Raw genomic sequence first — 17,283 nt, forward strand, 5'->3', positions numbered from 1 at the left:
AGTTCTCACATTTTTTATTTTTAAGTATTTTGGATTCCAATAACACTGCTCATGAAGGGATTTCAAATATTAAAAAATAAAAATATAGAAACTTAAAATATTTAAAAAAAATGCAAGGATCTATAATAAAATTTAAATAAAGTTTAAGGATCCAAAGCCTTCCTTTGATTAAATAGGAAAAGACTTGTGTACTTGTTACTTAGTCTTGTGTATTTAATATATTTTTTACCCAATCATATCAAGAAATAAATAATTTGTAAAAGATTCACATATTGTAATTTAATTGGAACAAGCGTCTTAAATATGTAAGATTAAATATATAAATTTTTACTGAAATGAATAAAAATTGGTGTTAGTGGCAGGGAATCTCTTTACTTAAGTAAATGGTTGGGGTTTTGATGATTTAAATCTCAACCTTTGTATATGCAATTTAGTTGAAAAATTTGTACATCACTACCATATGACAAAGAGTTGACATTGTTGTATTCTTTATGATATTTGACTATCTTCTTCACTTTTTTTATCGCTCACAAGTATTCTCTTATTGAAGATAATTTTATTCAAGATATAATTAAATACTAAGGTTATGTTTGCTTACTAGAATGGAATGGAATATATTAAAAAAATAAAAGTAAAAATAAGATGATAAAAGAGGATAAGTAAGCATATTTAGAAGGGGGTAATTTAATTTATGAAATTAGGAATCATGATTCATGAGATTTTTAAAGGATGTGATGATTTTCACATTTATAGTATATATTAATAAGTTTTATCATACTTACCATAGGAGAAAAAGTGATTTAATTCATTTTTGTCTTGATTTTTTCAATCAATTTTATTCTATTATATTCTACTATGTAAATGTGACCTAATTGCAAGCATATCTTCCAACAAAAATTCAAATTTTGATTTATCACATTATGGGATAAGTAGTTTTTTCTATTAGACTCAACTCTCATTAATTATTATATACTTCACTTTGAAAATTAAAACATTGTTTTTGGTTTGATATATTAATCCGAAATTTATTTTCCTGATTTTTAACAAATATATGTTGCTACTAGTGCATTATCTGTTTTTGGTTTGATATATGTTGACTTTGTTGAGATTATCTTTTACATATTTGATCATCCACTTCCTTGCTTATCTGAAAGGGGTGAATTATGAATGATTCAGCTCTTATTTAATCTTTTGACTTGGTTGTATTTCTAGTTATGAATGCATTTCAGTTTGATTTTTTTAAAAAAAAAAATTGGTTATTCCATGCGGTACCGATGCAACGTCGGGTGTTAGGCAAAAATGGAAATATGAGATCTCCCTGCATTTTCCAGCATAGTGCTGCTAATCAGTTTTTAAGTTCTTTGATTTATTATTGCTTAGTCTCTCCAACAATTAGTTTATAAACCTTAAATGACTTCATTGTTATTGTTTTGATTATTATTTTTTTACATTGTACATATACGTTCATTTCCTAAAAATAAACCTGTTTATTTTGATAATTAATCAAAAAAGGAATAAAATTACGTAAAAGCCCCTTATAATTTATAAATGTTCCCCATCCCATTCCTTCCTGGATATTTTTGTAACTGAAACAAAAAGACAATGGCACATTTTTGGAAATTTAATGTGAATTCACCAAAAAAAAATTACCATTCCAGTTTTTCCAGGACATGCACAAAGGCAATATGTACTTGTAATAATAATTAAGAAAAACACACGAAAGCCAATATATATAATAAGACCCTCTGGCCGTAGTTTTCTTTAATTTCCACCAGCTGGTTGATAGATACATCATGAGCCAACCTTTTTCAATCAGTTGTGAAGATTTGCAGGTACGTCCTACGAGTCTGGCTCTTCACTACACAACCATCTGTTTCATCCGTTTCTCGCATTAGCATCACTCTCCAGTGAGTGAAGGTTTAAGAGTAAAATTTGTAGGTCTTGGCCTTAATTATGATTGTCCTTAATCCTCCAATGGGTGATACAATCATTAAGCACAATCCAAGCACAATGCAGATCTGAAACAGTGAAATCCATAAAGCAAGAGTTCAATCCATTTAATCCGATTCATCAAAAAGCAAATGATTAAAACAAAGGAAACAAAGAAAGAAATTGTAACATACCCAATTAGTCCACCAGGACAAGCTAAATCTCCTTGGTTTGTAGATAGCAAGCCACATGATGCATGGAAGCTGAAAGTTCAAAGAAAATGCATTGTTAGCACGAAAATGTTAGTCCTCAGGAGATCTTGCTGACTACATTGAGCTTTTCAATCATTCGAGACTTACGAAGTATGTTGTTGGAGCAAAAGCAAATCCTCCAAAAAATCCTAGGAGACCACCGAAGAATGGGAAGGTGATAGCAATAAACATGGTGATTGCTGCAACAAACATTGTGCACGTTACAGATCATAGCATATCGACTGAAAATGGTATAGAAGCCCCTAAGAGTGAGTGTACTCACCCACATACACATTACGCACAACAAATCGAAGCATTTTACTAGGCCTGAATTTCAGTTTCTTCACCAGCACGGTTTCAATCATGTCAAATACTGGCATTGCATAAATCTAGATCAAGAAACACAGAACAACAATTTGGTTAGTTTCAGGTGGAAAAGGGAGAGCTGCAGCCTCCAAAAAGTACAAGTCACAGCAAACTATCTTCACCTGATAGCTTCCAATGACATGGATAACGACAAACATGTTAGCCATAGCAATGAGCCATGCTGGTTTCTGTAACGTGATGAGAATGTTGTCCTCAACCTGGTTTCCAAACATCCAATAACCAATGAGAGCAACTGGGAAGTAGCACAAAGCCACGACTATATAGGCAACAACTACTCCTCTCCACATGGGACCCTTGGATGGCTTCTCTGGCGTGGATGGGATTGTTGCTTGGATCTCCAGCACCACGTTGTGCCCGGCATAGGCAAAAGCCACATCCCCAAGGGCACTAAAGAAGTTAAACACATTTCCTGCAGTGCTGTGACCTCTGTAGCTATAATCTACGTTGTCTACAACACCCTTGTTCACAGAAGCTGCCCAGGCAATTGTGGAGTAACTGTAGCACGAAGAAAAGATATGCAAAATTTGTTTGTTTGGTCATGTGTATCTATCTATTGGAAGCAAGCTAAAGGAAGGGCCATATACGTAAACACACCTCAAGGACATGACCGCTGCTGCCAAAGATACACCTGAAATAGCGTTGAAGTTGGGGAGATGGGATAGCACAAAGTGAGCAGAAGCGAAGATCATGATGAAGTAGGTCAATTTGATCTTATGGCAGTTGGAACAGACGGTGTCATGGAACTTCTGCAATGACTGTCCTCCAGTGACCATGTAGACAATGTTGACCCCAATTTCAACCACAAGCTGCTGAGGCACCACAATGTATAGGCCCAGCTTTTCACCGAAAGCATACTGACCCAGTTCATGGTATCTGTCAAAACGCCTTCCCGGAACCATTTCGTGCATCTCAACCATTTGCCAAAGAGTATAAAGAGTAATGATCCATGAGAGGACTAGTACAGTCACACCAGGACCCCTGCGGAAAGAAAAACATTGTAATCGTCAAATGGACAAACACCTGGCGTGCACTACATGTTGCTTGAAATGTGGCAGTTATCTTACCATCCTAGCTCGGACATGGCATAAGGGAGACTGAGCACACCAGCTCCAACCATGGCTGTAACATTGTGAAAAGCTGAGTAGTACCACTTCGCATTCCTTGCAGAAGTAATTGGAAGCCAATCATCTATTTCCTTCTGCTTGGCTAATTGTTCTTCAACCTGTTGAATTCACATAAACGAATAAATGAACACAGTTCATCTCATTCACAGGAACAAAATAAACAGAAATGTAATAATGAATCAGAAAAATCCAATTGTGATGGAATTTAAAAACTCGAGAAAGGGGGGGTTTGGATTTTGGAATCTTATGGGAGTTGCCTTTTCAAGGGGCATTCGAAGTAATTGTTGAATGTAAGTGAGGATTTTTTCGCTTTACATACATGATTGCGGGTCCAATGATCCGTCTAATCAAAACCGAAACACGGACAACACACTAAGGGAGTCCCAAACCTTTCGGAGGTACAATACAAAAGCAAAGGCTATTCGTTCGCTCGCAAAGTGCTTATCTTCACGCGGGAACACACGACAACAGCTACGACTTTTGGCATCTTCTCATGCCCCACAAAGCTTGGCTACAAATTTCTTTTTCCTTTTTTTTTTGGTCCCCAGAAGAAAAATCTTGATTGATTCGCAAAGAAACTACTACGTCAGAAAATATGTTCGTTTTAACAATATATATATATATATATATTACATTATAAGAAAAAAAATAATTTAGCGTCATGTAGAGATAATAAAATTACATCAAATAGGTCAATTAAACCTCTTTATGAACTTTCTATCCTTCATAAGACAGAATTTGAACCGGAAATGAAGACAGCAATTCGCCGAGATTTTGACAATTATTTATATAAACCTGTATCTCATGTCATGTACTTAAAGCATCACCCAACTGGCTAATTAAAAACTGATGAGACGAAGGTTGGGTAACAGTGTGGAAAAAAATGAAGGAGCGTCGCCAAGCCTGCCATTGGAATTACGATAACAACCTTTCCCCTCTATACAACACACCACATAGCAAGGGCACATTTGGGCATATATAATTAACGCTGGCATCATATTTTTTAATGCTCGCCAATCAATTACGGCATTTACTTTTTGTTATCATGCCAAGTGGCAGCAAGATAAGTCAAATAGTGGCGAGACAGTGATGTACTTTTATTTTAAAAAAGGGGACTAAACCAGCGTATTTCACGTATCGGCTACTATTCAAATAGGACGAGATGTGTTTGACACGTCCTAGTGGGCTGGATTATTGATTTAAATGTATGCGTCCACTGTCCCCGTACTGATTTTTTTTTTTTTTTTCAAAACGTAAATTCGGAATAACATTTTGGTTAGACATGGGGGAACGCAGGTCGTCGGTTCTCTCCCTGGCTGTCATCCTGCTTTTTTTTTTTTTTAAAAAAATAACAATCAAGATCTGTTAAAAAAAATTTATATTAATCAAGAATAAATTATTGCTAAAATTTAAATAAATGATTGTTAATTTAAAATAAATTATTATTTAAAATCAAATAGATATTTATTAATAATAGACTTATCTAAATCAATAAATATTCATTTAAATTTTTATAATAAATGATCATTAATTGATATAAATAGTAAATTGATATTTTTCTCTATTTTTCAGGAATAAAATATCTTAAGGTCCGCTGGGAATTTCTAATTAAAAGGGTGAGACTATTCATTTTCAAAAACACTATTAATTCAACGACCTTTAAAATTTCTACAACTACCTCCGATCGATGGCTGAGTTGAAAGGTCGGTGGTGGTTTCCCAATTGCACAGTATTTGAAACTAAGGGGGGTAGAAAAAGGCAGCATATGGTTCAGGAGAAGATCGCATTGCCCCAGAATAGTGCAGGATTATAGGATGTCATGCATCACTCACCGATATCACGTGAGTGTGCTGCATCTGAGACGACAAAAAGGTCATAGATTCATGTTATGAGAAGATTCAAGAAACGAGAGGCCATTTCCAGGGCAAGGGGGATCACGGAGATGAAGGGAAGATCAGACGTCAATCGGTTGGAATTGGATATCACCCCTCCCCGGCTTGTTTTCTTTAATTTCTTTGTTAAGTACATATTTCAGAAACATTCGCAGAAACTAAAATAGGAGCAAACAAGAAAGAAGTACGGTAGAAAAAATAAAAGGAGAACTGGTGGGAAAGCATGAGAGAGAGAGAGAGAGAGAGAGAGAGAAGGACATACAGAGTGAGAGCGAGCATAAGCATCGTTGCTTGGTGCTTGAGTTCCCATGACGAAAGAGAGGAAGGCAGAAAGGAGAGATCGGCTCGGCTCTGATAAAATTAATTGGAGGCTTCAGGGGGATCACAGGGCACGCGTCTTGTATATATAACAAGCGATGAAAGCCAGTTCGCAAGCTGGGGAGAGAGTGATTGTGACGTTCAATTTGTTGACTTTTCAAAAGCACGCCATTTTTATGTTGTACACTTTAATTTAAAACACAGTGCGTTGAAATTCACTAATTATCTCCTCAATAATTTGATTTTTTATCATAATTTTCAAAATTTAAGTCAAATTTAATCATGTGATTTCTATAATTCTAATTCCATTCGTGCTACGTTCTTAAATTTTTACTCCGTGTATTTTATTCATTTATATATATTGCTTCCATTTTTTAACTAAAATAATTTTTATGATCCTTGCCGATATTTTTCACCTAAAATAATTTTATAAATACATTACAAAATACGGCTCAATTGAAAATTTTATAACCTGGCTGTAAAGTATATTTTAAAATAAAATATATATTTTATATTAATATTTTTGGCCAACATATATTTTTAATTAATTACGTGAAAGGATTTCTTCCAGTTTCAGATATTCAATGTGAAATTTTGATAATTTTGTTTTGACAAGTGATTTTGGATAACTTGGATCTAATCATTCAAAATTTTACAAGTGATATCGGAAAAAAAAAATGTTAACTTGCTAATTTATTCATTTTGAGTGGACTTGTAGACACCTTTTTTAAAATTAAAGAATTACGGACTCACATTTGTTCTTCAATAAACAAGACACCAAATTCGGGAGAGACTTCCAAAAGAGGCAACAACATTTGTTTGGAAGTAAATTTTGCGTGTAATTTATCAATATTTGTTTTACTATTTTATGACTTATTGATATGCATGGCCTTTTTTTCCCGTATTTGTTTAACCTGACACGACTACGGTACTTGGTAATTAATAGTAATATTAATATTAATATTAATAATAAGAGGAAAGCGTTGATTAGAAGAGGAGGACGCGCTTTTCCCTATTTGCAAGATGTGGATTCTGTTCCACTCCTCGGCATAGGTCATAGGACAAATTTGATAAGCTTCGTTTGTATTAATAAAGGTTAGTTATAATTTTGAGATTGTAAAAAAAAATTGTAACTTTTAAATTTTACTGTTTTTTGTAATTAATGACCATAATAAATTATTGTTTAGAAAATTTAAATGACAATAAATAAATACTGGATAAAATTAGAAAAAATATTAATTAATCTAATTTTCGTCTTATATTTAAAACAAAAAAAAAATCATTCAAATGTTATCTTATATTAAGGGTCTTAGGGAGTATGCAATGGAAGTTGACTGTCGAAGGTGGACGTCCCACAGGATCCGCCCCAGGGTTTTCTTCTCTCTGTTTTTTTTTAAAGAAAACTCTAAAAAACTTCGAACTCCATGGTTCACTTATTGCGAGACACTTATTTTGAAGTACTGTATTATAAAATATAGTCAATGAGGAGGTGTAATTAAAAATATTTGTTAATTAAAATATATTATTAAATAAGAATAAATATAAAAAAACGTATAATTTTAAATGTCATTTTTATATAACAGAATACAATTTTAATTTAAATGTCATTAACTGATTTTATTGAGAGTATAAATTAGTAAAAAGAAACGCCTCACAGTAAAAAAAAAAAATACCCATACCATGTATAAGCTCGGGTGAAGATCATGTGTTTTTATACAAAAGTAATTTAGAAAAGGTGTTAATTTATTTCTTCAGCAAGATCACGGGAGACAGGCTGCGGGTGGTGAACCCTGAAAGTGGGCATATCAGATGATGGAGATTGGAGGGTGAATGAATCTTCGAAGGCAGTTCCGCTGGCGTTAATTATTATTTTATTTCATCTAACTTTTGGCAGATGCACCTCCTCTTGGATCCTCGTACTTGTAACGGTACTTGTCGTCTCTGCTCTCAAGGATCATCGTGAGTTTGAACTTGAAATCGTCTTACACTGTGTCTAGTATACATGTCCTTTTCCTTCTGCACACGGGAGACAAGCAAGAATACATATGCCAAAAAAAAAAAAAGATATGGAAACAGATCATTAATGATTGATGACTGTGCAGCGACTCCAAGAAAAAATATCTTTGCATTGTTACGATGCCCTAACTTTCATAGGTTTCAAACACATTTTCTTTGCCTCCCACTGCTCTTCATTTCCTGGACTCCCCTTAACATATTACTATATTTTTTGATAATTTTAAATATTAATAAAGTTCAATTGTTATAACTGACCTAAATTTTTATTGAATTCAAATCTATCAAGCACCAAACATATATTTCCACACCACATCGAAACAATCTTGTACACCAATGTCATCAAAACATCCAGCTAACTGTCACCATGTTTTTCACTGACATATTAAACACTTTTTTCATTTAAAAATATAAAATATTTTTAATTAAATATAACGCTTAATAAAGTAATTATTTATTTTTAAATTAATATTATATTTCTATATTTATAGACATTTAATAGCGCATCAAGGCCGTTTAAATCTCAAGGCCAATTAGGCTGCTGCCTTAGGCTTCCAAAAACAAAAATAATATCCGATTTGTGTGTGTGTGGTATGTATATAATTAATGTTTGTATTGTTATATATTTAATTATAGATTACAGAGAATAAAAAGTATTGATTGTTTTTTTAATTGAAAAAAATTTCAATCACTTTCAATATAACTTTAATTATTCGACTGAGCCTATTATGATAAGAATCAAAGGACGAGTTAAGATCCAACATTTAATATCTTTGATTCGTTGCAGAACATTAAAGGATCAATAACTATATCCATAACAAAGAGGATGAAAGAAGTCCTAAATTTATTAATTAAGGGTGTTCTAAATGATTAAGAAATCTTAAAGGCAAATGAAGTTATAAAAGATCAAAAAAAGACTTTTAGCATATTATTTTTTAAAGTTTTGAAAATTAGTTTATTTTATTTTATTTTCATATTTAAGTTTAAAAGAAATTAATTTATTTTGTTTTAAATTCAAATAAGGATAAAACGTAATATCCGTCTTGATATTACCAAAATACAAAACACAAACACATAACACCATTATGATAACCACAATTAATTAATTCTTTATATAAAATTATCATAACACAAGGGTTTACAAATCAAGTTTAAAAGATTTGGGATCCCAAGATCCTTTTTGAGAAGATGTTTGAACTCAAACCTTAGTTTAAGACAAGTAAAATGAAGTAATGGAAGCATAAGTATACAAATTAATGCATATAAGGATTAACAAAGGGCAATTTGGACACTTCCTAAATTGCACCATTTGCCGTGGCACAGGTGTCATCTGTCGCCGTGGATGGCATGGAGGGCTCACTCTCTTCACTGTATAATACACCATGGCACATCTCTGTTGTCGTAATAGCACTTTGGGACCAACTTTTAGAGTATGTTGTTTCACCATTCAACATTCGATTTGAGTTATTCAAGTATTCACACATAACTTTTAGAGCCACTTAGCCAATAGCACTAATTTCACTACAAACAAATTCCCCAAATAAAAGTTAAACACCTAGACATAAAACTATCATTTTTCCTTTCAAAACACACATAAGGGTGTCCAAACTTGTCAACCAAGTGCTAATAACCCTAAAACCACTTGAACCAACTCAAATAAACCACGATTAACCTAACTGAGCAATCATACAATAACAATTACATCCTAAACATAAATTGGCCATTAAAACCTTATTTTTACAATAATTCCAAAGGATGGCAATAACCACATATATCAATCCTCTTAACCAATCAACTACACAAACAATACAATAACATTACCTGCAGTCTTGCACTAATATATCAAACCCTTACAATAATCTTACCATAATTACATTTTTATAAGTCAAGATATCCATAATCCACATATATTATCATGCAAGTGTATCAAACAATATATGTCCAAAAGTTGGCATATTAATATAACTCATTCATTACAACTATTAAAAGAAAAGGAGAATAGTTATACAAACTTAGGCTCTTCAAACTCCAGCAGAGTATTCCTTCCCTTGTCTCTATCGAAGTCTTCACCTGTAAAATATAACTATGGGGGTGAGTCGAAGACTCAATAACTAAATAATCTAATTTATTTACCAACATACAAAAATAGCATATGAGTGTGTGAAATGGTAAATAAAAACATTTGTTAGATACATTTTCAATACATGATATCATATAACAAATTATATAATACACGATTAATATTCTCCACCTTATTTTTTTCCTATTGAATCTAAGGACTAACAATATAATAGGACTAAGTCTATGTAACTGGACTATAGTATAAGCTCATCAATTATGGGAAGCAGCCCAGCCAAAGCGCCTTCGTCCATTGTGGACAACAGATTCCCCCTTTCATCAAATATTCGAGATATTGTATGGCCAATTTATCTCAAATAGTACTAAAACTTTTAAATAAGAATAAAATTGTGCACTAAGACCTTCACGATACCAATATATCATATGAATTTTATACAAATATCCCCTGATAATTTTAAAGTAAACTCTCACCCTCTCACAATAATCATGCTCATACAATGCCAACATTACATATTATTCACAAGAAATGATCTTATAATATTTACTCGCATTTTGTAGTCTTATCCGATTTCGCAATTGGTATAAACACATATAGAAAGGGTTTTTATGCATATAATAATATCAGTTTAGTACTACTTCACATAAGTTTTTCAAAATATCAATAAGTTATGCATAGTTCAGGATTTTTCATAATGGAACATAAATATAATTTCACAAACTGATAACCACTCAAGTATACAAGCAAAAAGATTTCATTTTTTGGTTACCTTAATCTTTTCGTCACAAAAAGTATCACCATAGAAAAATTTGACTACTCCACAAATGTCTATTCGTACAACAATACACGATTCATATTTAACCTACAAGATTAAACATTAATCATCAATTATAACTCTAAATAAACCCTTTTTTACATAATTTTGGGTACCCACTATACCCAAAATTCTACTTTAACACCATTAATACTTTTGTTACACTCCATTAATTTTATTTAGCACCCAAATACTTAGATAAGCACAAATTTCCCCCCACATTGCTCCCAATCTCCCAATTTCATATCAAGTTCATCAAACCCTAATAAAAAGGTTTAAATCACTACAAGATCCTCAATCCTAGATTTAAAAGCTTAATTTAACTCTTCAAGGCCCTATCTAGGTCAATTAGTTCATTTATAATCCAAAATAAACCAAAATCAACCCTCAACAGTATCCAAACTCCTAAAGATTTCACATAGGAGGAGGGAGTGAAAAGAAGCTTGCCTAGAGATGATTCTTGCTCAACACGTGCTTAAAGAGCCCAAAAGGATGATGCCCAAGTAATTCCAAGCTCCTCCTTCATTGGGTCTATCATTTTTCTCCCTTTCCCTTCTATTTTCAAACACATGCAATAATATGATATATTCAAATTTTTATGCATCTGTCATGGCAGATGGCATAAAAAGACTCACACATTTTGGGCCTCTCACTCTGTGTTCTGGTTAGCTCAAACTTTAATTTATCATTCTTGAAAGGCTGTCAAATGACTCAATAATCATATTAGTAGTTCAAAAATATCATTCATAAATTGCTTAATTTTACCAATTCATCCTTATCAAGCACTTAAATTTCAAAGTTTAAAATTAAGGATATTACATAAAATATATCCATGAGGATATGATCTATTCATTTGGAATCCTAAATTAATTAGGATAATTCATTTAGGTTTTCAAAAGTCTATTTAAATAGTCAAGTGTACTTGATTGAATTTATGAATTGATTTTTTTTTCAATTATTAGGCTATTTTGAGTAGTGTTGTTATCTGTGAGATAACATGCCATGGGATTTTAGATTATTATCAGCTATCGTTCGATTGCCCTGTGTTACATTATTTACTTGAAAAAATTAGTGAGATCCATGACATACAAATTTACATCATATTATCCTATCAAAAAAATAATTTAATGGCATCACTTTACTTTAACTTATTTTTACAATCTCACTTTTAATTTAACTTTTTATCTTTCTATAGTGACACATGATAATAGATATTATTTTGTGTTTGAAAGAAACAATTACACACATCAAGCTTTGTTAAAATTTTTGCTTCAGGCTTCTAAATTTCTTGACACAGCCTTGTAAAATATTTTTGTTTTAAAATAAATATAAAATAATTTATTTATTAGGGCATTTTTATATAAAAGAAAATGATTACAACTTAAAATACTAAATGTTTTATACATTTTTCAATAAAGAGAGCATTTTTTCCCCTAAAAAATGTCAAACTGTGATGAATTTCTTTGGCCATTTGAGTATTGATTTTCTATTTCTTTTTTCTCATGTTGAATCATCATCAATCATCGATATCAACATAAAATATAAAATACGTGGTGTGTTTTAATTTACAGGTGAAATTCATCATATTGCGATCATTATATATATTTTTCCAGGAGCTACATAGGCGGAAAAAAGTCCTGAAGTTATCTACGGAGTAAGAAGGTTTATTTAATTAGTCTATGTACAAAAACGTCCTTAATGCCATTTTATGCCGTTTTCATTTTTTTAACATTACGTTGTCCAGCAAATTCCTAAAGTATATTATAATAATAATTAATAATTAATAATTAAAGGTTAAAACTTGACATTGGTTAAGTTTTTAAGTAGAACTATACTTGAGATAAGAGTTGAAAATGTACAACACCACGTGATTATTTTTTGTTAATCGGATGGAGTGGGCATTTAAGAGTAGTCAAAACATTGTGAAAAATAATTATTACTACCAAATCCATATTATTAAATTAAAAATGACTTGAAATTTCTAAATAAGAAAAATAAATAATTGCTTTCATAAGATGCGTGGCAATTGCCTCCTTGCAGAGGGACCCTAAATTATTCTTTTTTTAATAATTTTATAATTTGGCTATCCTTTTCCTTGGAGCCTAAACAGCAGGGTCTTCAGCTCCCCTAATCTATTTATATTTAATTTCAAATATCCATGTATGATCTGGATTTGGTTGACCGAGAATATCACAAAATTGAAAAATAAAAAAAGCTTGAATATTAATATCTCCAACAAAAAATGCTAACATCCATCTGGCTGGGACAGTTCGCATCTAATTAGGTTTTTAAGAATAATCTCACCAAAAGAATAAGAATAATTGAGTTCCCAATCAACTACGTTCCTATGACGCATGTCATTATAACCTAGTGTTTAATATTTTGCCCTCTCTTTAACTAAAAACATTTTACCCATTTCACCATTAATTCTGAAAAGTACTTTAGATTTTAAAAAAAAATCAAAAAAAATTGTCATTATTATTTTAGCTCTAAGTAAAGTCAATTTTTTAATTAATTTTAATGTATAATCTCTTTCTAATTCTCTACAACACAATAAGTACAAATCTTCTATTCATATTAAAGATCACAGCTGAGTAATTTCATAATTGTTTGCTTTCCGACTAAATTAAAGTAGCCCGCAGATCAACGACTGGGTCAATTTTTGAAAGTTCTCTTCATTACGTGGGACGCAACAAATTCCGTGATGCAGGCAATCACAGTTTATTGGAGAATAGTTGCAATGAATTATCACAAAGAGAATCTCCACTTTTCTATATCATCAAATTGAATTGATAATCGGGTTCAAATATTTACAGCTTCTGAGAAAGTTCGTCAACATCAATTTCTGTATCAATATTTAGTACGACATGTATACGTGGAGCCCATATCGAAACACTGTTATCCCGTTCACATTACAAGTATAATAGTCGTCGTTTGTCAACTGCCTCGTCATCCTAAATTAATATATATATATATATATATATATATTCACACCGCTTATGAGTTCAGCTACATTTCTTATATGGGTATTTGTATAGAATTTTCGTGAGGATTATTCATGTGAGGGGCCATGTGAAAGAGAGTAAATTAAGGCAACGAAAGCGAGGTTTTGCCATCCACAAATGTTAGGCACGTCTACCCTGTTGCTTAATTTGATCTGTTCTTGGCGATGCAGCCAAATGGACGGAACACAACACATCCATGGTACTTCTATCGTGAAGAATAATATTTTTAATTCCCCTGTTTCCTTCTCTCTGTTTTTTTTTTTCCTCTGGTTCGTTGGTGGTTCGTGGAGTGTGAATTAAGATCAACTCTCTCTCCAAGTGATCCTAAGTGTGTGTCTTTTTAAACGTCGAGCAAGTTGACATGTCGATGACACCTTTTTTCGCCCACAAGCTGCCCAAGTTTGATTCCACGTTCAAGCAAAACACGCCCCCATTTCTCTCCCTAGTCGCCTTTGCCTTGATCTCTCTCAAATACTGGTAACATACACAGATTTGAAAAACATTTTCGTTGACCATCTTTGTGGTGTTGTTGTTGTTGTTGTTATTCAATTGATATGATCTCTCTGGATTCTCTGGCAATGTGTACGCAATAATGTGATCCCGGCTTTGACTTTCAGTTGTAGGCGTTCAAAACTTCAACGCTGTCCATGTTGACTTGATTCTTTTTAAATCATTTCCCCACTCAAATGAAAAGAATGAAATTCTTCATAATAATGTAGTTAAGTAGCCTTAGATCAGAGAAATAATAAGAGTGCATCCACAAAGATTCCTGGAGAAGCGTGTCTTGCCTATGACCGTTGATCCCATGTTGCATTGTGAGTGGGAACGATCACTGTCTAGCGGGCCGAAAGAGAAATAATTGGATGAACAGGGCCTCGCTCGAAATTCTCAATATATGCGTCATATAATCTTTGAAAGTCAAACCAAGAGCCAGATGCTATGTGACTGTGAAATGACGGTGCAACTCTGAGGTCCCTGCGACGAAATTTCCTCCCAATATCGTATCCCTGATGGCCGAAGACCAGAAACTCCGAGTCAATGCTTCGACCGGACGAGCCGTCGTAGCATTTCCTAAAATTAAAATTAAAAATTTCCTCATTTTTTACGTTTCTTTCTTTTTCCCTCCCTTTCTTAAAGTACCTTCCTTCCTTCACTTGCTGCATTCCGCGCGTTTTATTTTAATATTAATTATTGACATTTGTTGCTGCTATATCGTATTATAATTTTAAAGGAGAATTATAGTTTGGTTTCACATAAAAAAATTAACTATTATAAAATTTATTAACAATTAAACTAAACTGTATTAATAATTAATTGTGTTGTTAATACATTTTAATTTAATTATTAATAAATTTTATAATAATTATTTTTTTATGTGAATCTTTAATATAATTGTCTCTAATTTTAATGACAATTAGCTCAGATGCTTAATTGTTATGTCATCCCGTGTCATCAAAGCTCCCCTTCACGTCCCTGTAAATGTGTCAGACGCGTATTCTAAGTAGAACTGCCTGAATAGTTAAAGTGCACATGAACAGTCTCCAGTTTTGAAAATGAAAGAAACGGGATTCAAAATATTTCAACTTCACTTGAATATTACCTAGAAAAGAGGCAGATGTGAGCCCCGCACATATGTCACCGTGTAAATTATGGAGAAATCCTTCGATCGCGTCATCTATTTCTTTTTGCGTGATATGTCATATATGGGCTCCTCTTTTACATTTTTTTCAGTAATTTTTTGTTAATTCTTAAGTTCATGATATATAATTTTTTGGGTCAACTAACATTTATTAATAACAAATATAACATTGCACCATTTTTAAATATTAAAAAAAATATTGTACTGAAAAAATTAAAATATTAAATGTTTTTTACAAGTAGTTAAAAAGAAAAAAACGTGCTTTAATTCAAGATTAAAATTCAGGAATCAAAATGATAATTTAGGTAAACCTAAACAAGCAAACATGTTATTATCCCAAAAACTTATATTTTAAAACGGAGAGAATAAATGATTAAAAGGAGAAGTGTGTTAAGAAAAACGAAAAACTTTTTTAACAAATTATTAATTTAATTGAGTTTTTAATCAATGTAAATTATTAGTTCAACAGATCTCACATTTTTTTAAAACGGAAGAGTGCATGTTAATTATTTCTCAAACAAAATTAAATGAAACTAGAACTACATAAAAAACATACCATAGTTTAGATAAAGTACTCCACACTCATATAATGCGCATGCATATTTTTATTAGAACATTTTTTATAAATTATTTCTAATATATTTACTAATACCAAAAAAACTTAATATTATTAACTTTATATAAAAATTAAATAAAGTATTAATTTTCTCTTATTAAATAAACGTATTTTATCAATATATTTTTTTTCTAATATTTAATGAAAGATGAAAGAAAAATTTGTGATAAATGAGATGAAAAAAACTATTTTCTTTCTATAAATGGGACTAGATGGAGTATATGTATATTCCACTCTTTTCGTTTTAAATTATAAAATATTTTTAAATAAAATATCATATACCAATAAACCTCATTAAATATCCTTAACAACCTTATCTTTTTAAAATAAAAATATAAATTTTTAAAAATATTCATCATTTAATATATTTAAAAATGGATAGAAATTAATTGTATAGAGAGAGAAATAATAATATTAAAATAAGCCTATTTAATAAAATTTTAATCTTTTTAAAATGTCTTATATTTTAGGATGTTGAATCTATTTTAAAAATATTGTATAATTTGATATGAAAAGAAATATATATATATATATACACACACTCTCTATTAAAAAATATAAGGCATTTTTTTGAGGAGTTGGATGTTAAAACATGTAAGACATTTTTAATCTTTTGAGGTGTAATCATTATTTTTTTTAAAAGTACCCTATTAATAATAACTTTATATTTATTGTAGGATGTTTAATAGAAATAAATATAAAAAGACAGAGTTAGTTAGAAAGTAAGTAATTACTTTATTGAGGGTGAGATTCAGTTAAAAATATTTAAAAATATATATATATATATATATATATATATAATATTGTTTTGACTTTGGATAAGTGTCGATGGGTTATAATGGAGTTGAAATCTTAGGGCTGAGCGAAATACGAGTGTCCAATTATGACCCAAACCACGAGCGGATTGGTTGAGCATATTTGGGTAATCAGTTTAATTCAAAGAGAAAGCCAGGGACGTGAAGGCTGAAGCTTCATTCTTGCTTGAGTAAGCAATTAGTAGGTGGGTACCAAGAAATTATGTGCAATAATTTCAACTCTAGCGCTAATTAATTAAACTTGACACTCCAGTGACAATGATGTTTCTAAATGCCTCCATCCTCATGATGTTAACACCTACGATTTTATAACGTGGATTTCCCTAATTTCCCATTTACTATAAAATAACAAATTAAAGCGTGTTTTTCTGGGGCATGACATCACGCGCAGGAAAATCATGAA

General features: G+C 31.5%; 1 protein-coding gene across 1 annotated transcript; it reads right to left on the reverse strand.

Annotated features, from left to right (window-relative positions):
- Nucleotides 1-1,731: 1,731 nt before the first annotated feature.
- LOC129306656 (lysine histidine transporter 1-like) lies at nt 1,732-5,998 on the reverse strand. Its single transcript, XM_054947356.1, has 8 exons — nt 5,846-5,998; nt 3,632-3,789; nt 3,162-3,545; nt 2,669-3,062; nt 2,464-2,569; nt 2,289-2,380; nt 2,124-2,192; nt 1,732-2,018 (listed from the first exon to the last, which is right to left on the reverse strand). The coding sequence occupies exons 1-8, from the start codon at nt 5,891-5,893 to the stop codon at nt 1,920-1,922; spliced, it is 1,350 nt and encodes a 449-aa protein (XP_054803331.1). The 5' UTR covers nt 5,894-5,998; the 3' UTR covers nt 1,732-1,919.
- Nucleotides 5,999-17,283: the final 11,285 nt, after the last annotated feature.

Source organism: Prosopis cineraria, unplaced genomic scaffold (genome assembly GCF_029017545.1).
Source record: "Prosopis cineraria cultivar Desert tree isolate PC_DT_omini unplaced genomic scaffold, ASM2901754v1 PC1, whole genome shotgun sequence".
Lineage (NCBI taxonomy): Eukaryota > Viridiplantae > Streptophyta > Magnoliopsida > Fabales > Fabaceae > Prosopis > Prosopis cineraria.

Bases quoted from the DNA above. Each gene is read 5' to 3' on its own strand.
- LOC129306656 (XM_054947356.1), bottom strand. From the start codon at position 5,893: ATGGGAACTCAAGCACCAAGCAACGATGCTTATGCTCGCTCTCACTCT. The intron at 3,063-3,161 runs GTGTGTTTACGT...TTCGTGCTACAG, and splicing joins GCAGCGGTCATGTCCTTGAG to TTACTCCACAATTGCCTGGG. The intron at 2,193-2,288 runs GTAAGTCTCGAA...TTGAACTTTCAG, and splicing joins TTGCTCCAACAACATACTTC to CTTCCATGCATCATGTGGCT.